Source organism: Homalodisca vitripennis, chromosome 5, assembly GCF_021130785.1.
Source record: "Homalodisca vitripennis isolate AUS2020 chromosome 5, UT_GWSS_2.1, whole genome shotgun sequence".
Lineage (NCBI taxonomy): Eukaryota > Metazoa > Arthropoda > Insecta > Hemiptera > Cicadellidae > Homalodisca > Homalodisca vitripennis.
In genome coordinates this window covers 11,876,453-11,902,560 of record NC_060211.1, presented here as the reverse complement: position 1 = coordinate 11,902,560, position 26,108 = coordinate 11,876,453, and the positions used below count along the sequence as shown (strand labels likewise).

Genomic DNA, 26,108 nt, shown 5'->3' with positions numbered 1-26,108 from the left:
TATACCATGTTATGCATTCTTTCAAACAAACAAATATTTGGATCAAAGTATTGTACACCGTCGACATTTAAAAATAATTTTCGTAACTTTTTACCCCAAATTTTATTTGCATGAAGGAAATGGGCATCCAATGGTTCAAAGTTTTGGTGCTAAAGATTCCAAATTTGACAATTATCTGTACTTCTAATTCTACTACTAATATCCGAAAATCCACGCCGAATACTCAGGAATAGAGTTTTGCTTTAACTTTGATATAATATGAGAAAATTCAATAAACATTTATCCTACCCTTTAAATTCTTTATATTCACCCTGTAAAAATGTTCGCTCTCTTTGGTATGCCGTGATTACTTATTTACTTGTTCAAATATAAAATGATTATTAGTGGTCAAAGTGTTTCCCGCAGGTTAAAATTTCATTTCAGACTAGCTAGCGGTCGTTGAATATTTTGCCTTTTAAACGCTATGTGCCACAACAAAAACTTCCTATAAAATTTGGAGATGTGAAGGAAACAGAAATTTTACAGACATTTGCCATTGTTTAGTGAAACAAAAATCAGTAACACTTTTGTTTCACTAAACGATGAAAAATTTCCAGAAAAAATCATTTTTCCTTCATTATCCTTCCATCATAAAAAATAAACTTCAGTCAAAGAATTTTGGACATATTCTAAACGAAATATCATTTTATTATTTCAAATTCCAAATTATAGCTTTTATTAGGATCATAATTAGCTATATACGCTTAGAATAACAATCAGACAATGACAACATTGTGTAAGTGAAAAAGTCGTGGTATTGACTCTAACAGGAAATTATATTCAATGATTCACTGGAATATGTAAAGTCTCGGTACGTGAGGAATGCAAACTAAATGTACGAATGTAATTTAAACCAGCGTGGTTTGTATTCTGCTCGGGAATTAGCTGAATTGAAGGGGTTATGCATACAATGCTGAATCGCAAATGCACAAGTTGTTCGTTGCAACAAGAAACGCCTACGTGCGGTGCATCAGCCTTGGAACGAGGGCAACTATCTAGTATGATTTCCCTCTGGATCCTCATACAATTTACTTCACTTTCTAGTTTTTCATCAAAAGAAGTATTAATAACTAGAGGGTATTAATATTTGGCTGAGCGTTAGCGAAGCCCATCACCGTTCGTTCTGTTAAATCGGTCTTCCGTATGTTTGGCAGTTCTCAGAGGTAACTCGAGAACAGATTAAGTTACAGACTTGAAATTTGGTATAATCTGCTGTCATTCAATGAGCTGCCAAAATTACTTGGGTCTGTTTTCATGTTCTGCGGAATATTCTCAGAACGTTTTGATTCTACGATTTTTAAATTTGTCGATTTCATGGGCAACATTTAGTTTGATAATGGTCTCCTTTCAGATAATTTTAACTGTATAACGTGAAAAATGGACTTGCGTAATTCTACCCTGTAATTATTATATATTCTTATTTATTACAAGTATGTCCTCCATACCGTAAAGGATTATTACGATCTGGATAAAAAGTATGGTAAAGACATCTGGTAAAGTTGGTTCCGCTAAAACTAAATTATTATTTTCCAATTTCGCTATTGCTCGAGTTTATCCAAATATAAATATAACGTGTTAGCTATATTCTTTGGTATTTCAAGACACTTAAAAGTAAAGTACATTTAACTAATTTTGCTACTAATGAAACATAATATGAGTTAATGAACGTAATATACTTTAAAACGCAGCCTATAGTAACAAAATAAATATTAAACAAAATTTTCAAATGCTTAAAATGTACTGTGAATATTTTGTCTGAGGGGAACTATCGTGAATAAAACAGATCGTCAGAAATATGGGCAATAAGCCATAAAAGCCAAATCTTATCTACAGTTTTTATTGTGAATATGCAAATGTGAATCAAGCGTTTTCAAATACGATGGATGACAATAAGTGCTATAGCTCAAGCCTCAATATTTACTATATCTTATTTAGAAAATGCAGTTTAAAATCATTTAAATTACTATTAAAATTATTTAATAATAATACCAACTAATTTATCCTTAGGCCTACTAGTAATAACACCCACCCACGCACAACCCAGTATATATATATATATATATATATATATATATATATATATATATATATATATATACTATTGATTTTGGAATTAAATGTTACTTCATTTAGTTATCTTGCATTAATACAGGTTTACAGAGGCAACAGTAATAAAGCAGCCCTGGTCAAAATGAAATAAAATGAATTGTCATTTTACAATTTGAAATCTTTATTGAAAGAAATCTATACATTTATTTATTTTATTCCAATGCCGCAACTCAGACATGATAGAAAGATTCACACAGCTAAATTAGTATAATTTAATTTAAATATCTTCTTAATTAGAAAATAATTTCACTTATGTATTTTGATTTTATGGATAAAACTCACTGTGTTTTTTTTAATAAATATACTGTAAAAGCTCTAATGCAAAGAGGCATTTCCTGTGTGGTCTGGAAATAACTTATGGACATAAGCACATGTACTTGTTTATATAATTATGTTTCATGCCAATTGTGTATGATTATAGACTATAGGTAAACCGTTCGCAAAGAAACCTGCGCAGAAGCAAATATTTGAGCAGCCACGCGCAGGAGGTTGCCTCTTCCAATGGTAGGGAGTGGATCAAGCATCTTCTCTCATCTGTTTTATCAGCTGTGTGGATCGTGTATCACTCGCGCCGTTTTGTTTACACTGCATCTACTTACCTATTCTATAAGTATATTGTACTTTTGTGTGTAGACCTATAAGAGCGTAAAATATTAATCGAATAGACTAATTTAATCATGACGTGTTTAGGAACCTTGTGTTTTGGTGTGAGGTTAGCCTCTAAGTGGCAGTGGCCAGGTCAGGGGATAGAGCAAGCGGGCGAGTGCCGAGCAGTGGTGGGGAAACTGAGAGAGGGCGCTGGAGGGGTATTTACCCCACCTAGCGTGAACTAAAACCGCCGAGTGTATTTTCGTAAGCGCTTTAACTATAGTGATAAACAACTCACCTTGTAGCTTCTCAAGTTATCCACCACACAGGCTAGGAGAGCGTCTCTGCCTATGGTGACCGTCACGTTAGGAATAGGCTCAGCGAATCTCGGAAGAAGCGACTCAGTCACTATCAACAAATGTATGAACAATGACGATAAATCACATTTTTATTCAATATTTTTTTAATTATTCACGATTGTAAACATTGTTGATTTGTAGTAAGTATAAATATGCTTACATCATATATCGCTGTAGTAAAACCGTAGACCATCCCAAACTATGGTGATACTTGCATATTTCAATACTTACACATGCAATAGAAAATATATTATTCAAAATTTATTCAATAACGTCACTAATTTATATTATAAAATTAACTATTTAGGTAACATGAAATAAGTATATGTGGTATTGAGAAAAATATACAAAAATCTGTACTATAAGTATAAATACTCTACTAATGAGTATTTGGCCTACTTACACAGTCTTTATTTAATTGCTTTGCTCCGCTCTATGTTCCATTGAGCCTACCTGTAATTTCTCACATACAGAAATTAGTAACGAGAATGACTGACTGATTCTGGATTTCAATTTGATTTTATGTTAGTATATATTTTACATTTCACTATCTGTAAAAAAATCCGGATTTTGGAAACATTTGTACTATTAAGATAACAGTTTTTAATACTCATTATCAATAAAATCAACATCACTGTAAAAGCTACTGTATAAAGCAGAGGGTGGATGTTTGATAACTAACACCGCTTCACTAACTGTGCTCTTATCTCGCGTTATAGTTCCAGTCCAGGAGCTTTGCATCAATTGTAGCCAAAACGCTCTGTTCTTCTAATAAGATTTTGTTAAATTTGTGCATACTATACAACTTATTAATTCCAATTGTTGTAATTGATTTTTTAAATAATTGATACATAAAATAATGTCGATGTTGGTGATTACAATTAGCTAAGATAATTTGCTCCAAAGTAAAAGGTCCAGTTAATATGACCATCATCCAATCATCCGTTCAAGAAACCTGGCAATCTTTGTTAATTGTGGTTAAGTCTGTTAATATTTAATGATATAACCTACAGAAACAAATATATGGGTATATTTTAATCCTTTCCCTACCTCACTTACGACCTAATGTTAACGGGTCTGAGATCAACAATTCGGCGCTTAGGGAAAAGAATTATACAGATTTGTAAAAAATTAGGTTATGTGAAAAGAAATTTGAATTAGCCTTAGTTTCCTTAAGCATATTAACATAATTTTCTCTCAAATACAATTTGCTTGTTGCAAAATACGCAATTAAAAATAAATACTTCAATTTCCTGTATTTTTAATATCCTTAGTATAAGTTATCCACTCTAAGAACATGTTCTATCAGAAACAAAAAATTCTTACTAGGAATTTTATTATTTTAAATTTAGTGTAAGAATAAAGTAAGACATTTAAGAAAAATTAATAGAGATATCAATAAGGCATAAATATTAAGTAGAAAGCAAACTATAGGATTTACTATCAATGTCGAGCAGACTGAGGTCAGATAAATATTTTTAAATGGCAGTGTGGAGCCACAATAACCGCATGTAGCCTGGGAGTCAAGGCTGTTAAGGAGGTAAGCTCAACTCGAGAGTGAGCTGCTAATGACTAATGGTTCTAATCGGTCACTCTTTAGAATTGTGCGATTTACTGAAAATGTATGTGAACCTCAAGAGGGCTGATTTCAGATAAATGTATCAAAATGGCAGTGTGGAGCCGCAATAACCGCATGTAGCCTGGGAGTCAAGGCTGTTAAGGAGGTAAGCTCAACTCGAGAGTGAGCTGCTAATGACTAATGGTTCTAATCGGTCACTCTTTAGAATTGTGCGATTTACTGAAAATGTATGTGAACCTCAAGAGGGCTGATTTCAGATAAATTTATGAAAATGGCAGTGTGGAGCCGCAATTAACCGCATGTAGCCTGGGAGTCAAGGCTGTTAAGGAGGTAAGCTCAACTCGAGAGGGAGCTGCTAATGACTAATGGTTCTAATCTGTCACTCTTTAGAATTGTGCGATTTACTGTAAATGTATGTGAACCTCAGGAGGGCTGATTTCAGATAAATGTATCAAAATGGCAGTGTGGAACCGCAATAACCGCATGTAGTCTGAAAATAAAGGACAGATATAGGAACGTAAATTTGCAACAGGCTCCATTTTGTTAATATAAAAAAAATAAAACAATTATTTGTTTTTATTTTTCAATTATCTATTCAAACCTAAGTGCCAAATCTTATTTCTTTAGCCTAACCATTTCTAGAGATAGTAATATTTTCATACAACATTTCCGCTAGTGGTTGAGTAACACATTTAAATTTTTTTGTTTGAAATTGAATAATATTAACTACAGAAGTGCGTTATAAATTTTTGTAAACACCCTGTATATATATAAAACATAGCTTTAAAATTGTACCAAATGTAGATCTTTTATTTTCTGTTTTTTTGTGTATGTACGTCAACACAACGTTTTATAACAAACTAACGTCTTATCAAAACTAGAAACAGATTTGTTTCATAATTATAACGTACTCATAATTACCAACAATTATGAATTCCGTTGTGATTGAGTTCATGTATCCCCAAAAAATTATTATCCAATTCATACTTTATTTTAATGTAACAAACAAAACTTGTTCACGTTAATTTGTGTACATTATAGTTATCAAAAAATCTCGTCTACAAGAAAATAATATTAATTAAATTCCAAAATTTGAGACTGAAATTATAGTTTCTAAGGTACTAAACCCTCTTAAATTTATTCCTTAAATTTTGTTTATATTAGTTTCCAACGTATTTACTGGAATTATAACGTTGATTGAATGAAACGACACGGTAGCTCCTCTGACCACTGTTATTCTCAAAACAAGGAATGTAAGGAAACGAAATCAATCGGTAAATCAGTGAAACAAGCGAGTATCTCTGGTTAGTCCCAGAGTGTACGAGTGAACGAGTAGAACCATTAGTCATTAGCAGCTCACTCTCGAGCTGGCCTGACCTCCTTAACAGCCCTTAGCTCCCAGGCTACATGCGGTTAATTGCGGCTCCACACTGCCATTTTAAGACATTGATCTCGCATCAGACATTTCGATGTTCATATACATGGATGGTGAATCGTACAATATGTACATACATATATTTGTATTATATTTTATGTATACATATTATATTTGCTGTATATACATATATATGTAATTTACATATTTTAATATACATATATATATGTATGTATATATATATATATATATATATATATATATATATATATATACAAATATAAAGAAATATAACTTCTTTAGGGTAAATCCCTGAAGACATAAAAAACTAAATTTATAATATTTTTATTTTATTTTCTGTAAATATTATATGTTATATATAAATATTATATTTGCAATATATATATATATATATATATATATATATATATAAAATTTATACTTTATATATCATATATATAATGTGTATATAAAATATTTATAGGAATCAAATTTAAAAAATATAATAAATTTAGTTTTTTTGCCTTAAGGGGTTTACCCTAAAGAAGCAGCATTTTTGATATTTAAAAATAGACCATTGAATGATTATTTCAGCTATTATTTAATGCAACATCAAACTTTCAAAATTGTATTTACACTATATTACTATATATGAATTTAATAATAAACATTACTTACTTACTTTTCAAACGTCTCTTGGTCTTTGTGTTAAAGTTATTCGTATACTCGTGAATTAACTCTCTTGTAATATGACGTAGCTCACTTAAATTATAAACAAGCACTCCAATAGTTATAGAATTTTATTTCTGTGACGCCTTTTGTGTTCAAGGAACACATCACAGCCCCACATTTCTGTTATTATATAGCTTGTAAAGTTACACTCTTAAGTGTGTGTTTTATACCTTAACCTGAAATGGTTTGCATAATATGACGAGAAATATAAATTAAACACATTATCGTGTTATATTTCTATAAAATACTAACGCATTCCATACGCATGCTGGAAAATACAATTTTTACTGTAATAATATAACAATAAATTTTGTACTGGACTATGAACGTAATGATATGCAACGGTTTCTAAAAATGTTCCATCTCAATGGAATTATAGTGATGTTCGTACATCAGTTGCTTATGAATCACTGAGCTGAAGCGACAAAACTGTTTGTGATGAAGGCTGTGTGTATAACCCACATATTCATTTCACTAATATCACTTGTACTCATCCAGTAGTCTCAGAGGGTCCAAACAATTAATAGTTCGCTGCGATGGGTTTAGTTGTACGAGTATTGTTCCCAGTTCGGCAAAAGCTGAAATGTGCATGAAATCGGTCAACCATCAGTTTGTGATTGCCTAACGTACACCACCCCTCACTTGTCCCAGAGGTGAAATCTGTACTGTTTAATTTAGAGCGTGTCTCAGAATAACCAGAATAGTCCTAATATATATGTACATAAATTTATTATTATAATATTTGTGAGAAATATATAGTACAAATTAGCCTAAGGAAAATATTAGCTTTGCTAGTTGATTTATGATGGCATAAACCGGTTAAAAATATCAAACAATACATCTTTACTATTCGTATTTTAGCCTAAAACATATCTAACCGATACTCATGTTTCTAAATAAAAGTTAAATAATTTACAGGTATACAGTAAATAATATGATGTTCGTCATTGTCAAACATATAACCGTATTGTTTTCGTAGGCTGACATCGAGATATGGTTTTTACGGTTATTTTATTGTAACTAACTAAAATATTTCACTTGTGAAGAAATATATCGTTTGATATTTTGAAATCTTATTTTAATCTGCCATTTTCACAACTGCCAAGTGTTTCACGTTTACCTGGCAGTCAATTTCTTGGTTAAAGTGTACATTAATTATTAATTGTAATTATTAATAAGTGCAATAATATAATTGTCTTGGTGTAAGTGTTAATTAATTACTATTAATTTCATGAAAGATAAGGTAATTTAGTTATAAACTGCAAATTGGTCTCCTGTTCAGTTTTTACAGATACAGGTACAGGTCTCCTAAAAGGACCTTTGCGCTGCTTCCGGAGTGACAATATTCTGGATGGGTAAGGTTGGAGGTAGGGGTCGCCTCCTGTAGAGGTACATTAGGATGGATTTTGGGTATTAATCTCTGTCTTGTCTCCTTGGAAGAAAGGGAGGCTAACTCTGTGCCAGCTTCTCAAGTCAAATCGGGCAGGGAGTGGCATAGCAGGGGTTCTAATGTAGGCTACAGTAGCATATCTATTACACAGCTGAAACGACATAATTAAACACATATTATTGCGTTACATTTCTACAATATATCCATTCACTGGAAAATACAATTGTGTACTGTAATAATAAACCTTAATAATTTCTGTCCTGGATCAAAGACGGGCTACAGTATAATAAATGGTCAACAATAGAATCGGATTATGATTATCGATTTTAAATATCGATACTATCGAATATGACATTTGACCTATAGATGTTCATATAATTAATCATTGCCAGCTTTCTTTATTTAGACTAGAGACGTCATTACCAGATATTGTAAGTGACGTAATTACCAGCTGTTGTTATTTCGTTTATGTAGGAGGAGGCTAATGTTACATATAAAAGTATAGATTCACTATAATAAGATTTTAAAACATAAATCTTAATTCAGTTTAACATTATTGCTAACATTTATTCAAAGTAAAAACGTGTTTGGAAATAAATACAAAATTAAAATGTGTTTTGGTATTGACTAATGGTGGCAAGAACAGCGACGTCTTCTTTCTTTAAAAGCTGTCACGTTTATCCTTGAAAATACACAAGTTAAGTTAATGCTATTGTTTTGTCGTAATTATATAAATTATTATATTATATTTTAATTTGTAAATTTTATTATAATATATATATATATATAAACATAAATTTCTAACATTGAAACCTAGCAAAATCATATTGGTCTTTGAAATATCTATTACGTTATTGGGTCGGTTTTTTGCTTTCAGTCCTTTAGATGGTCATGAATATCGATGATTCGAATCGTTCGATAGTCATCATCCAGTTGTGTTGGTGGCCGCTTATTATACTGCAGCCCATAAACGTTACTACACAACGGATTCTAAAAGTGGTCAATCCCACTGGAATAATGGTTGTATATTAAACAATGGCGTATGAATCACTGAGCTGAAGCGACAAAACTGTTTGTGATGAAGGCTGTGTGTGTAATCCACATATTCATTTCACTAATATCACTCGTACTCGGCCAGTAGTCTCAGAGGGTCCAAACAATTAAAAGTTCCCGGTGATGGGTTTAGTTGTACGAGTATTGTTCCCAGTTCAGCAAACAATACAACTCTACATGTGATCGGTCAGCCACCAGCCGATTTATTGTTAAATGTGTACGAAGAGCCCCACAAGTTATACTCATTCCTCCTGGACAGGTATTTGGCATTTTCACGAGGAACAATTTCCGTTCATATATTAGATGGTACTTGAAAGTGATTAATTCTTTTCCGTACGGTTCATTTTTCATTACTTTAATTCGTTATTGAACATCTTTTTTTATAATGTAACAATTAATCCTTATGTTAAGAACAAAACTTTAATAAAAAACTGTTCTATGACCAATATATTAATAATTACTAAGTTAGTCTCAATTAATAATATTAATGATCTAAATGTAATTATCCATTAACCAGGCAGTATACGTTATTTGTGAAAATTACGTAATTAATATTAAAAATATCTTCACTAAACATACACATCCAGACCACATCACAAAGACTTTAAAACTACAAACAGAATAAAAAGATAGCCTTATTACATATATTTGCAAAACACATATTAGAACTTATTCAAACGGATTGAGTTCTAGTTAGTAGAAACCAAAGAAGAATAACAATCATATTCAATTACTACGTGATCTAAATTCTTCACATTTCATCACAACCGTTATAAAACTTTATATCCTAGTTTTCCTCTTCCCAATACATTGACTTATGTGCAGTTATAGCGCTCTATGCATGTATGATTTATGCTCTGTTATCTCTTTAGCGAAACACGGAACTATTTTTCAGTTTTCAGTAACGCATTGCGCGTACCACCGATGAATATCGGAAACTGCAAACAAATCCCGAATGTCGGTTATTGTTTCGAATGATGTAAGGCGAACCGTGGCTGCAAGATATTATAAATGAAGGATTTAGTCCGGGGGCAATATTTGCTGACGAAGCATATTTCAGAATTCCTAAGCGATGATGTGGGGATCGGCCGGGATTTGCGAGGAGATATCTCTTGAATAAATCATACTATCTCCAAGATTTTCCATTTGCTTTTCAGCTAGACCTCTCTCCTGAATGTGAAACAATAATAATGGCTTTTGTAAAACCCCACCTTTTCTTAAGAGGCCCCTGGTGCCTTGAAATATTGAACGATCTTGGAACGTCTTGTCCCCATTGTGGATTTTCCGTCCTTATTGTACAAACCGACATTTATTATCCTCAGTGATCGAACGCATTTGTTTTAAGCTCAATGCTTTCGTGACAGAATATAAATAAAAATACACACTATACTTTTCTCTTAGATATACTGAATAAACCATATTTTGTCTATTATTTATTTTGAAAATCTCTTACCTATGTTGAAGTCTTCAAAAAGAGATTGAATCCCTCCTGTAACAATGTGCCTCGTTTGCCTACCTGAAAAAATAAAATTCATGTAAGAAAATATGAAATTGAAAAACAATTTCTTAAGGTGGTGCAACCAATTTCTTATTGGAATAAATAAAAATAAATAAATATATATATATATATATATATATATATATATATATATATATATATATATATATATTAGAGTATTTACTTAAAGCCTGAAAGGCATCATTCCTAAAGAGAGATATAAATTAATGTAAATAATAAAGTAAATTTGTAACATTCCACGTAGAGTGGCAGTAGTTTTAAAACAAAATGTTTTGGTCATCTCATAATCAAAACTGTTAAAGTTAGAATATTAACTTTTTTTATTAGGTGCGAGTGACATGAACTTTAAGAAAAACATATGTAAACATAGTTATTAACTTTCTTATTTCTAAATGCTAGCCTCAAAAGTGCTTAATAAAATTAAACGATAGTAAACCGTTTAACACTTTTTTAGATTTTATTTGTATAATGTACCTTTTTAATTTAACCTAAAAGTGCCTGATAATGGATTCAGAAATGAACATTGTAAAACAAAATCTGCAAAAGTTTTCAAAGGTTATTATTGTTTAACTTTCTTAAGTTAAATTTAGATAAAAAAATATTCAAAATAAAATACAAAAATATTTTGTGTATAGTACATGAATTTGGATTTCGAGAGTCAAAATTGTTTATTTATTAATTATGAGGAGATATTTTTTTTAGTAAATATATTTCCTCAAATCATATATTTCTTATTCTAAATTCCCGTAATTCCTTGAAGAATGGACAAAATTTAATTTTCCTTTTTCCTGTTTCAAATAAATGATCTTAAAGAGCTATACATTTAAAATATTTGCCTAATCAAACACCGATTTCACTACCTAAAGAACATTTTTGGATTATTATGCTATATATACTAAAAAAAACGATTTTTTTAGTCACACAGAAATGTATAATTAAAGATTCACAAAGCTGTTAATTACGAACATCTAAACAGACTTTTAGTAATTGAAATAAACGTTTCAGGACTACAAAATGCAGATAGAAAGTTTCGCTTCTCCCCAAGTGTGTAACGGTAGAACGCACGAAGAATTGCGGACATATTTGTTGTTGTATGTGATAAGAAAAGATTCCTCGAAGCATACTAAAGCGGGCGACACAATGGGCAGGGACAGTGGCACACTCGGCGCTGTTAAATACAACAAAATGGCTGGCTTGGCTAAACCACTTCCTTTCTGCTGGAAAATATCTCCCACAGTATTTATCCATTGTTGCGGTATTTCTATTTTGGAACGGCGAGCCGGACGAAAACAACTCTTGTACGTTTTTCTACAGTCTTTCCCAATAAGCTTGGTTCTCTTGGGGGAAGTGGAGAGTAAAATGAGAATCTGAGATAGCTAGCTACATGCGATCTCATGATACATGCTATCTCATCCTGCTCATTACGTCGTCACAATTCCGAATTTTACAAATAAATTATTATTGTCGAATAGTCATATAAAACAAGTTCCTACGTTTTTATTTCACAGTAAGGTATTATTATTTTAATTATACTCAAATTAATACTCATCACTAAAACAATATTTCTTTATATTTACTTATACATTTGCTATGGTTTATTTTATGTACTATGTACTTTTGATTACAATGCAATAATCTTTTTCTTTCGAAGCTGTCGTTTAACGAAACATATTTGTCGTTGTGGAGAAAATTCAACGTATTTTGATACCTTCCCCAAACATACGATATCATCTGAACAAGGAATGGAACAATACATAACCTTCACGGGTTTAGATAATTAATGGTGGTATTTACTCAATAAGAGTATATATCCAAGTATTTTTTAATGAATTGGGCAACTTTCTTAAGAGACAATTATATTTTGTATCAAAAGTTTAACAGACAATATCAAGTTATAATATATATTTTCAAGTAGGAGCGAACTGTTCACAATTTAAAAATGTACTAGCTCTTTATATTGAAACATAATATTTCTTCAGACTGGGCGTGTATTTTACACAATTGAACTGATTAAAAACTGTGTAGATTAATCGTAATTAATGTTTTTTACAGAAAAAAATCCCGAAGGTTGCTTAATATATCGCGACATACCACACTGCTGTATGTTTTACTCTGATAATATATTGTATAGAAACTAGTTGTAAAGCACTGAATATTATATCTTGACATATTGAGGACTCAAAATCTGTATAGACGATTCTGCTTTGGATATCCTGAAGCATATTTGTCAATAATGAGGTAAATGAGCCTATCAAATGGTAATAACTTAAATAAAACTGTATATGATTTTTTTTAATTGGATATTATAAACGAAAAGAAACTAATAAAAGCTGTTTTGCTTTTTTATTGTACATTTTGTGTATACAATGCTGTACGCCCGAAGAGCTTTAAGATGATATTTCTGACTCTTATAAGCTGCTCAAATTTAAGAGTATTGGAGGATAATAACGGTGTTCAGGCCTGCTGCGTGGAGACTGGCCACTCGTGACTTTTGACTAAACAGACTATTTTGTAGGAAACAAGGAAAAATTAGTTTGAGGAAAACAAGAGGTTTTTTATAATAAATTACGTGATGAACGTAAAGCCCTCGCAAACTCGTAAAACCCGTTCACTATCAAATTGGTATCATTTATCAATCTATCATATTTTATTTCCATTGACATGTATACGATTGACAAAGGTTAAATTGCAATTATATACATTAAGAATAACAAATGTACTATAAAGTTCAAAAATCATAAAGTTAAATATTAACATTACATGAATAAAAATACAAAACGCAACCTCAACATTAAATACAACACATGTCACAACTAACAAAAAGTAACACATTAAATGGTAAACCAGGAATAGCACTCCCCAACGAGTAGAAACATCTCTGAACTAAATGCTCCTTTAATCTCTTTTTAACGGGCCTGTTATTCAATATTTTTTAAATTATTAGGGAGTTTAAAAAATAAAATCTGGCCGCGAATTTTACGACAGGTCACCAGCCAGAGCTGAGTAATTTTGGGCTTATCGCAGATTCACATTGGCCCATAAAACCCTAAAAATGAAGTAAAGCTGTATTATTTCACCAGGCGAAGTTAGGACTAAGAAGCACTCTCCAACAAGTAACCTGGGGACCAAAGTCTTATAGGTGACTTCCGAACCGCCACCAACGGCCGGGCTGCTTGCAAGGACAGGATCGCTCAGCGGTCAACCATCCAAGCAGCAGCCACGCTCTACGTTGCTTGACCCGGTTATCTTGCGATAACCATTGTACCCGCTACACTGCGCCATTGGCAATACTTCAAATAATAAATAACGGGATTTATATAGCAATATAACTATCGTAAACGTTCTTTGCGCATTGTAAGAATAATAAATAAAGGTAATCCGTACAGCTTTATTAACATTTTTTACAACAGTATAAACTTGATAAAACTTGGCAAAATAAAATTACAATTTCATCGTAAAAATTTAAAATTATAACTTAATTAACTAATGCTAGACGTGTATAAGAATAAATCAACAGTGAATACTGTATAAGTATTGAATGCTGATAGTGAATAGTTTGCTAAAGTGATGAATATTGAATATCGGCCATTTTTCATCCCAATTGCGAGTTGATTAATTTCATTAAACATAATGGATGGTTATGGGTTAGGATAAAGGCCAGATGGCGGGTTAAAGGGTTTAGTAGGGCGCAGCGGTGACTGTGGAAAATGTCAGACTGTTCAATGACACGAGGCGGCCCATAAACAGATCTCGTGGGGCGCCCTACGCCCTACAGCTCAAGGCGGACACACGGTCCCTCAGACATCTTGTCCGGACAGGCCGGGCGATAGATACTTTAACATACAGCAACATTAGTTTTCAATATTAGACAAATGATGCTGTTCTAAATTTTTTACTTTATTCATTTTACTACAGTTTGCTGATAAAAAATGTTGCTTTGAAGACCAAGCGATTTGTGGCAAAGAATATTAAATATTAAGATGATAAACCGTAGGTATACGCCACTGCACATGTCACGTAACATTCTCGAGATTTCCTCGGATAGATATATAAACTAACGATATTAAATGAAAGAAACTTGTCATATAGCAGTCAATTGAGACATTGTGTGTTTATATACAGAGTGATAGGCTTCTGACGGTGGAACAAATGCCATAGTTAGTCATGTACAAATGATAGAACTCATTGGTGCCTATGTAAAAATTTCGGTTTAAAAAATGAAAATAATAAAAGAGTAGACCTTTATTATAGTAAGGCAACAAATGTGCTGTATTGGTTAAGTTACAAGTGTTCTTATATGGCACGATAAAAGCTCACATGATTGAATTATTTCATTAAATATTTCCATAATCTCGTTATTCTGCTAGTTTCCATCATCATTATCCGAAAAATTAATGTAAACATGCTTCCTAACATTTAGCCAAATCCCATGAGTGCTATGCACCATCACCAAACACAGTGCTACCAATATAGAAATGAAATTTCGTGCAAAATTTTAATTTCGTGGGTCAATTGTTTTCGAAATATTGTGCGGACAAATATAAAATGAAAAAATAAAGTAATGTCTTATTTTGCCAGGTTAAGAAGCCTTATCTAACACCTAACCTGGGGACCAACGGCTTAAAGGTGACTTCGAACCACCACCAGTGGCCGGGCAGGCGGGCTGCTTGCATGGAAAGTATCGCTAAGCGGGTCACCTATCCAAGCGGCAGCCACGCTTCTTGTTTGATTTGATTATCTTGCGATAAACGTCATACACGCTACGCTGCGTCATTGGCCACATAAAGATATTTAAAAAATCTCTATACTCCAATACTACTAAATTTTAATCTAGATGATTATACTTTTTCTTCAGCTGTCATAATTTTAACTTGAAATTAATATTTTATTTTTTAACTGTTGCAATATGACCAATATTTATGTAGATGTTAATTGAAACCTGAATTAAATTAGTTTTAATGAAATCGTGACTACAGTTATCGACCTACGATATGAAAAGACTACACAGAACTCCATCCACAAAATTAGGCTCTGAGTTTAGTACGTCAAAGAGGAGTAGGTCCGAATTTTACCTACAGTACTCCTCTTTCCCTGCAATCATATTGTTAATAGCGAAAACCGTTGATATTAACAAATTTAAAATTACAAAACAAGAAATTCGAGCCGTGACTTGGAAATGACACTGTTCTTATGAAACATGCGTTCTTAAAATATTCATGTCTGAGAGGAAGTGAATCCGTGATTGAAATTTTAAACTTATGATCATGATTTTTTCACTCCCTGAATAAACCGGAGAGCAGTTGTATATTTTACTTATATGGCAGGGAAACTGTCTCTTGACTTAAGAGACACTCAGTAGAGGGTCTCTTGTCTAGAGAGCCCGTAGAACATCATGTTGAGCTGTGCAGCATTTCGTATATTATACAAATGAAGGCGTTTCGTCTCTTCAAGTAAATGGTCCTTTAAAAAGAAACAAAAAAATAACAAGCTAGACCATCGTTAAATAATTTTATTTCGTATTACGTATGAAAATATTTTAACTGTCATGGGAAATATAAAAGGGACTTTAGAACAATATTATAAAATGTAAATTATTCATTAAACACCCGCTATTAAACACAATGCAACTGTCTCTGGACATTTTTACGGTCTAAGGATTACTATGCAATGTTTTGTTGAGTAATAAAAATTCACCATTCTTAAATATAAATGTATTTTTATTTAATTATTTTACATTTTATATGTGTAAAGTATGAAAGTATTAAAGGCTTTAATCTAATACGTAAAAAGCAGAACCCTTAACAAAGTACAGATTTTCCATGAAGATGAACTATTCATAAGGGTTGAAATGGTGTTGAAAGTCATTGATGCACATTTTAATTTTTATACTTCCTCATGTCCTATAAATAATAAAATTTGACACGTATATACCTTAAGCTCAATAGAAAAAGGACATTTTTATAAAGATCGACCAAAAAAGAATTTAAATGGGCTAAAACTTTTAGAAGAACTATACTTTTGTCTTTAAATTTTCCGATATTCTAAGTTAAAATTTAACTCAAATATTCCCTTAAAAAGCAAAATGATTAAAAAAGGGAAAAGGCGTTTGTCCCTTAATAATATTAATTCGATTTTCCACAGCGAACATGTGTTTCATGCTAGTCGCAAAAGTCATTATTTTTTTACTAAATTTGGGGAAGCATCTCAATACACCAATGTTGGCAGAATGTGTTATCCAATAGGACATTTCTGCGATCGAAGTCAATTGTTGAGAAAGGCACCTTATGAACTTTACTTTACATACAACTAAATCTCAAGAGCTTCAACAGCACACACATATCCACCAACCACTACCAGTATTCTTGTTTAAACCTCCATATCTAGCAAATATCTTTAAATATCACTTATTCCCTCGAAGTACAGAACGTTGTCACATTTTTATTGTCTTTTTTCCAAAAATAACTATTGTTTATCAACTGTTAATCTTTATTTTGTATTTACGCTTCTATATCCTTCATAGTTCAGAGTTAAAGTTATAAGTAGTTTTCTCATCTTAAATGTATTTTTGTAACAAGATCTATGTCTACGTATCCATCGTAAATAAGCTCGTAATGGATCGTGAATTGATTGTTAGGTCAGATTCCGTTATATGCCCCCAACGCTTAAACTTTTTTCAATGAACTTAGAACGTTATAAAACAATATAGTTGAGTAACAGAACTAACATTCCATCAATCAAACAAGCATTTCCAGGTATTGTGATCGGTATTGTTGTCGCTGTTATCTTATCTCTCTCGAGAATCCCGATTACGGCAGGCCGCGCGGCATCACATGATTATTTAAGTTTTTTGCACGGTACATAATTGCCTTTCCATTACAATTCAATTTATATTTCTGATCAGCCCCTCTAGAATTTGATATTTTACTGATAGGTACTATCTCGAGGGATGTTTTTCTTTCGTTGACATCAGCGCGGGGCAGCACCGAAGGTGCTGCTGAGGCCCACGCTGGTGGCCGAAGGCACTCGCATTTTGGGTGGCGGAGTGTGATCAAGAATAAAAATAGGTTTTGTGGGTTTTTTTTCAATAAAGAGTTTAATTTTTGTTTGGTAATGTTTGCTTTTTGTTAAATTTTGTGTTTGGAGAAATGTAGGGGAGTGGTCGATATAATACGTAAGTACCCTTTTTTCTTAGCTAGTAACCAATTGTAATTCATTATAATCATCCGTAAATGAAAAATTAGCGTTAGGGGCATAATGTTTAGTTCTGTTACTCAACTACATCGTTTTATAACGGTCTAAGTTCATTGAAAAAGTTTAAGCGTTGGGGGCACATAACAGAATCTGACCGATTGTTACAAAAATAGTCAGGGACGTTCTAGAAGTTATTGACGGTCCATTGTTTGGATCCAACAATGCAGAAGGTGTCACAATGTGCACATGAGATCGTAACATATTTGGCCAAAGCAAAAGAAGTTACTATACTATTTACAGATTCAGAAAAGAAAACTATGGTAGACAAATGTTTCTTACTAACTGATCCATTTTAATAAAACCATTATATGTCATCCAAAAAAATAATTACTGTCAGCTTTAGCAATAATTGTTAGACATTTTTATTGAATGTTAGCATACAAAGGACTGAGAATACTGTTAATATTGTACTGTTAAAACACCATTAAGGCACTGTTGAAGTATTTAAAAAATGGTCTCTTATGAAAAATCCTTTTTACATGCTCCCCGTAGAAACGGAGTGGAATTGTATATTTTAATCTTATAAGAGGAGTAGGAAACATAAGATGTAAATAAGCTGACGTTTAAAGCTAAGAAAGTTAATCTTAAAAAGCTATATACATTAATAGATATACTTTCCTCTGTGAATGTTTTACTAACCAAATTAAAAAAAAATTATTTTAATGTTACGTTAAGAAAAAAACAGAATATTAATGTAATGTTATATTATGTTAAAGCTAATTTATGTTTCTCTCATAACCCTTCAATCGTCCAAAACAAATTTAAACAAAGTATTATGTTTTTATGGTTCTAAGTATTTGCCACAATATTTTACTGTTACAAAATGGAGAAATAGTAGAAAATTACACAAAGATAAAGCTTGTGTTGTTGTCTATCAATAGACACCGTCAATCAACTAAGAATTAGAGTATTCAATTAAAACTATATTCATTGCCTCTGAATGTTAGTAAAAGAAAATGAGGTAATGGTTCTGAAAACAGCATGTTAACTGTAAAACACTCAGAAACGTAATAATTTTTAATGTAGTCGTCCAGCTCTGAAGAAAACAATGGGGATCCACATAACAGAATGCTGGGATTATTATTAAATTCTCGATTCAATAGAATATAATACCTATAGTGGCACGAGAGGGCGAGGGGCGCGCGGGGGGAGGGAGGGATAATCTGTAGAATAATACTGGAGCTCTGAGCCGTGCTCCAAACTACCGCTAATGCTCATCATCCAATATAATATGACCCAGTTCCTTAATTATACAGTGAAGTGAGGAATTTCGGGTGGTCGTACCCTCTAGTTGTAATGATATACCTAACTATCTCTGCCTTTTATATATTTCATATTCAGCAATTTGTAAACCATTAGTTGTTATAATAACGAACAATGATATAGCTCCGTGTTATAAGCTATTCAAGTTGTAAACAACTCGGTGTACAAATAACTTATATCGAGTTTTGAGTTGCACTAATATATTTTTTACACATTTATTGCAAAAATCAGAACTAATTCACAACCTGACTTTGTAAAAATGAGCGTTTTTAATGAAAATTTAATTGCATAAAATAGATAAAAACTAGATTAAAGAGTCAAAATTATTTAAAAAATTTTCTTTGAATCGCTAAAGCTACATAGATTGAATGGTAAAATTCATAATAATTTATTATTTCAAATTATATAAACCAGTAATGATTGAATGGGAGGTAATTACTTGAGTTCGCATTTATTACATTATACAGATTTTTGTACACCATAAACATTATCTGTGTTGCGAAACTTCCTACTTTGTAAGTATTATATGAAAGGCAACCTCCAATCTAGCAGCTATATTGACAGTAGCCAGGGTGCATAAGCTGTGCTATGTTTTTTGTTTCTCAATGGTTTTACAAGCATACTTCTTACTATCCGTCCATAAAGTTGGCGTAGGATGTTTCTTAGTTCAACTGCTTGGATTATTTTCTAGATATAACGGAATCGAGGAGCGACAATACTCCCAATAATGTAGTATATATAAGCCGAACCACAGCCGGTCGATTGTTAGAAAATTGCAGTACCCGATAGGATGACATAATATTCCATCTATAATAATTAATGTGTACAAAATTTTTTTAAAGATTAAATAAATGTTCTAGTGACGCAAACTTGTAGCGAGCGAAGTACTTAGGCGTTATCAGTTTAGTATTTAATTCACCTAATGAGGGTCACTGCCCTTAATGATTGAACATAACTGTACATATAATTCATGTAGTTTCCTCATATTTTAATTTCAAGACCATATACATATACATATACATATGTTTGAAGGATTTTGGACTATTCTGCCCACAGCGCCTTTTCAATCAAATTTGAAAACCATATTTAACAAGTTTAACTGTTGATTTTGAAGTAATTGAGAGAGGGTCTATGTATTAAATTTTTAATCAGGAAATGTTGAGCATGATAGGGAGTAGGGTATGTTTTAAGGCATCAATAAGAACAGTCTTTTACTCACAATTCATTTGTGGTTAGTTTAGTTAGATGTGTTTCATGTTATTATATCAATATCGTAAACCATTTATTTAATGGATTTAGATCACACAGACACGTTTTATATATAGAGGGCGATATCTTCAAACATAATGTCTTTCCCTAAATTTTATTGGTTCATTCGATTGTAATCTATCCCCTTCTACGCTTATATAATCGTTGCGTAATTGTATATGCTACAGTTGCCTCATACTCAAACTGTAGGCAACAATGAAAGCTTTCTCGTACTTTAGATCGCATAAGTACAAAGCCCTTCCACCACCATTAAGGTATTAACTTGTGGGACATTGAAAAATAATGTAAAAGCTTTATATATTACATGAATAAACAATGTTGTCAATTCTAGCTTGTTTTATTTTTACATTTACAAACGATTACAACTTAATCTTTTTTATTTAGCTGTCGGAGTTATAGGGGTAATAGATTGTTAAATAGTTCCATTATAACAAAACATTCAAATAAAAAAAAGGAAGAAACTGTTTTCTGAAGAAAATATTATATAGATCCTCAGTACTTGAGAAAAATTTCTACCTAATATTTGTATCGTGAAATTTTGGGTTTTTGATCAAATCAAAAGTCCACCGTGTGTCCTTGAATTTCTGTTTGCTCTCTTAAGTTCGGGACACACATATCCGCACCGTTCCCGACACGTGAGTCGGCCGAGTGTCGGTGAGGGCTCGACTCGGTTACCGTGAGGCCACACGTGTCCGTACGTAGTCCGAGCGCAACAATGTTTAGACAAGAGCATGTTTCTATTGGATTTCTAAGTGACAGATACTTTTAAAAATATTCAGAAGATTAAGTATTGCTTGAGATGAAGAATGTTAATTTTATTGTTGTAATTTTTATTAATCGCTGTGGTGAATGAAACATTGCAATTAATTATACAGTACAGCTTAGTACAATCAGCTAATATGTAAAATTTGTAAATAACATTACCTTGGTTATATTTTTTATCCCTATTATTCTTGTTCATTGTTTTTTCATTGTAGTGAATTTCGGTCAAATACACCATAAACATTATATTTGGTATTTTTTGTATAAAACCCAAGAGCTTATAGTGTGAGGCAAGATTTTGCAATGTTACAAGCCTTTTTGTAATAAATTGTAAAAAAATAGTGTATATTTGTAAAATATAGGACTAGAGAACATGTACTGTAGATTGGTAACTTGTCTGTATAAGAAAACGATTCGTCCAAAATATGAAGCGTGTAGCTCACAAAATGTTAATTTTAATTTGAGAGACACGAGGAAAAACGACTTAAGGTTGTGTGAATTACAATCTGCACCTCTCCCATAAGGTCATATACAGGGCTACAAAATGTATTTAATGTAATTAATCCATATAATAGCAATTATTTACGTTGAATTAAAAAATAAGTAGTATTTTAGCCATCTCTTAGCGAATTTATATAATCTGCTTATTTCAGGAAGAACACTACGGTTATAGGAATCATAAGTTTGAAGAATTGAACAATCTTCATTTCTTAGAAAATTCTCATTACATCATGATTACTGAATAAATGACGAATCTATCAACATCAGGCCAATATCATATTTTCATACCTGATATTAACTTAATATTTAATAATTAATAGGGGTAAGGCTGCTGCTTTATAACCGATAGGTCACGGGTTCGATTTTCCTGAAGGGAAAAAACATTTCTAAGTGAGTTTGAACCATTTTCCCGTAAAATTTTAGAATGCTTGACTAAAAATACTTTTGATGTAGAAAAAACTCCCTGGAAAAATTAATTCTTTGCAGACAAAAACCAATGCTAGTCTATTGCAATTTTTTAACTACTAAAGATTCAATACACCATTGGTAAGTTGTTCGCATGTACATTTTGAACTAAATCTAACTATATATAATGTTTTATAGATACGTGTTAAAATTTGATTACATCGAAACAGTCCATTAAGTCTATTAAGGTTTTGTATAATAATAGTATGTTGTACAGAAATTGGCAATTTCTCTTTAATAGCAACTGAAATACACTTAATAACAATGGACAGGCCATACATAATGGAATGTACTTGAGCACAAAACTAGAACAAAGTTTCGACACAAAAGTAAAACATTTAAAAGCACAATAATGTAAGCGGACAATGAGGACTAAGCTTTGTTGAATACAACGAAATGGGCCGGCTTAGTGAAAGGATTCCTCTTAAGAAAAGTATCCGGAGTTCGCTAAAAATCTCTTGTTGCTTTTAAAATGAAATTTATTTCAAAATGTTTCAAATACGCCATTTGTCAATGTTTGTTTCTAAAATATTATGAGCAAATGTTTGAGAAAATGTAAGAAGAGAACATTTGCATAAAAAAAACTATAAGGCAGGTGTGTTAACATATATATCACCCTTGAATCTTGAAAATGAAATCTTCATCCCTTTAAATTTAATTGGTTGAAGTTTAAATGTAATGTGTTTTATTATTTATTGAGTACGAAATTAGCTGTTGAACAAAATTTAAACACTGATTGGATACAGGATTACAGTGTTGAAATAAATAGCAGTTGATTAGCAGTTTCAAATACCAGTTGAAAATAAAATATTAGAAAGGGTCATTATGAGTAATAAAAATAAATCGGCTATATGTAGGTAATTTGTAACCAGGTCAACAGTATCACGTATAATAATAATAATATTTTGGCTAGTTTCATATGTTTAAAATATAAGGTTGAACATTGGCTGAACGTTAGCGAAGACCTACAGTTGAGATGGTAGAAATATTTTATTTATGTCTGTCCGCATAACATATCGAAAACAAACTGACTTGATATTTGAATCATTAGCTTCATTATTGAATCATCGATGGTGGTACATGCCACCCCAAGGCCCTTTACTGAGGGTTAGTGGATATTTTGTATCGGTCCTGACGTTTTCATTGATCATATTGTCATAAAAATTTGTAAATACAAAATGGAATTTAGGCCTTGCTCCTAGACAGGTGCTATTAAACGTGTTCAAAATCATTACAGCATTACAAAATTTTTAACGAGGCATCTTATTTAAGCCTTGTTCCTAGCCACATGCTGTTAATAATTTACAAAAGCATTACAGCAATTGTAATTTATCATATTTTATTGAAGGCCCCACTTTCCATTTCTGTATCCTTTATCACTGCTTTATCTGCCTAAAACGCATTGTTTTAACTAGGAATATATTAAAAGCACACTATGAATTATTCACCTGAAGAAGAGATCAGATTGCAGTTCTCGAAACGTAGTATTACTGATTTTTTGTATCACAAAACAATGGCAAATGTACGAAAACATCCTGTTTCCTTCACTATGAATTAGGTAGCGTTGAATTTTTTAAAGGTAAATCCACGTTTAAACTACATTGTTAAATGTAGTCAACTTTTCGCAACTTGCAGCACAAAAGCTGGACCACTAAATGAGAACAAGCAATGACCAGCGTTAAATTTACTGGTGCATAAAATATGCGCACAGTTTTGTTCAAACAGACCGGCCCACTGCAATCCTCATTAGGACCCGGCGCTCCACGATAACTACGCCTTTCATCTTTCTCATAAAAAATAAATGTTTAATAGCAATGTTTTATTAAAAGTATTTTGATGTTTTATTCATATCCTGTTAGTGACTCGCACAACAGTAGACCTTTGCTAAATAGCAGTCTACGCTGCAACCTTTTAAAGTGTACTAAAACAATGATGAAACGGAAATGATATTCAGAGTGCATTTCATTTTGTGATTAGGTGTTTACGCAACGCTTTTAATTACAAACACTAATATAAAGTGAAGTGTTACTGATTTTTGTATCGCTGAACGATGGCAAATGTCCGGAAAAATCCTGTTTCCTTCAGAAGTATTAAAACAATTTGTTATTTTCTAATGCAGAAACAATATCGTTTAGAGGTATTCGAATAATTTTCAGGACACAAGAGTATGCCCAATGCACATATCCTTAAACGTGTACATTCGTTGTCATATCATTACATCTTGGAAAGGATTTTCAAAAATTACCTACGTATGTACATTTCTAAAACGTGCATTGCTATAATTAAAGTATCTCCATATTGACATGCCACTAGACTAGGTTCTACCACATTAAGCTGTATTCAACACTTGAATTGTTTTAGGAGAGCTGTTAGGACACTAAGTCCTCTGCTAAATAACAGTCTAAGCTTCAACCCTTTAATGAGTACTAAAACAATTATGAAACGGAAATGATCCTCAGAGTCCATTTTATTTTATTTTACGCGACGCCTTTAATTAAAAACACGAATATAAAGTTTAGAACAATTTTTATTTTCTAATGGAGAAGTAAAAACGTTTGCTGAAATAATAGAGGTACATTCGAATAATTTTCAAGACAGAAAGGTATGTCCAATGCTTATCTTCTTAGACGCGTACATTCGTTGGCATACCATAACATCTTGGAAAGGATGTTCAAAAATTACATACGTACCTTCCTAAAACGTGCATTGCTATCAGTAAAGTATCTCCATATTGACATGCCACTAGACTAGGTTCTACCACATCAAATTATATTCAACACTTGAATTATTTTAGGAGAGCTGTTAGGACACTAAGACATCCACGGTGGTGTGGTCGATTGCTTCTGGTCACGAGATATCGATTACTCGCAGGAAGGCTATCAAGTGAAAGTAGTTAACACCCGCTCACACCCTTACTAACCTTCAGTCAACACCGATGTGATGACACGTAATATTTGTTAAATGTTTAGCTAAGTTCGATATTTTCAGGCAGGCCTTGTTCTTACGCAAATTCATATATTTTTACGTCTTATTCTAGAGAATATCTCAACAGAAACAAGAAATCCGAATTCTGAAAATCATGGCAAGCTTGAATTGTCATCATCATGTCAATCATTAAAATGTGTACTAAACCCCAATTGCTCATTATCCAAATAGTATTAAAATATAAAATAAAATAATAATATAACTGTATAAAACTGAGTGCCAAACGAGCCGATAAAACGTAATGTAAAAAAATATGTATCACACTAACGGACAGATAAAAAGGCCTTTACTCTTTTGATTCAAAAATTATTTTTTTCTCTAAGAGAATCCTATATTACAAATTACGGTCTCTAGGACCTTTCTATCAAGAGTAATCGTGCAGATGAATATAAAGAGAATGACCTACCCTAATACCTTTTCACCTCAAAATCAATAAAGTTCTTTTTTAGACCAAAAGAAACTTATATACCAAGTTTAAATTAGCTGGAAATTCCTATGGTATCAAGATTTATCGCACAGACATCTGTGACGGACTGCGCTTTAACCTTAGAATCACTAAATCAATAAAGTTCTTCCTTGGACATAAAGAAACTCATGTACTAAGTTTAAATTAGCTGGACTTTCCTACTCGTATAGAGATTTATCACAGACGGATAAACATATCTGACGGACTGGGCTTTAACCTGAAGATCACGAAATCAAAACAGTTCTTCCTTGGACCAAAATAAACTCTTGTACCAAATTTAAATTAGCTGGGCCTTCTTACCAATAGTTATTGCACAGACTAACGCACTGGCAGACAATTATTGGCACTATTTTAAGTAAGTTTAAAACAATATTACTTGATATTGTGAACTCCAAACAAAAAA

General features: G+C 32.1%; 1 protein-coding gene across 1 annotated transcript in view; it reads right to left on the bottom strand.

Moving 5' to 3' along the window:
* LOC124361804 (lachesin-like) overlaps positions 1-26,108 on the bottom strand; it is a 95,624-nt gene that overhangs the window by 34,141 nt on the left and 35,375 nt on the right. The window contains exons 2-3 of the mRNA XM_046815786.1: positions 10,678-10,740; positions 3,035-3,144 (exon numbers count right to left, since the gene is read on the bottom strand). Coding sequence (XP_046671742.1) covers positions 3,035-3,144; positions 10,678-10,740 — 173 coding nt within the window. The remainder of the gene's footprint in view (positions 1-3,034; positions 3,145-10,677; positions 10,741-26,108) is intronic.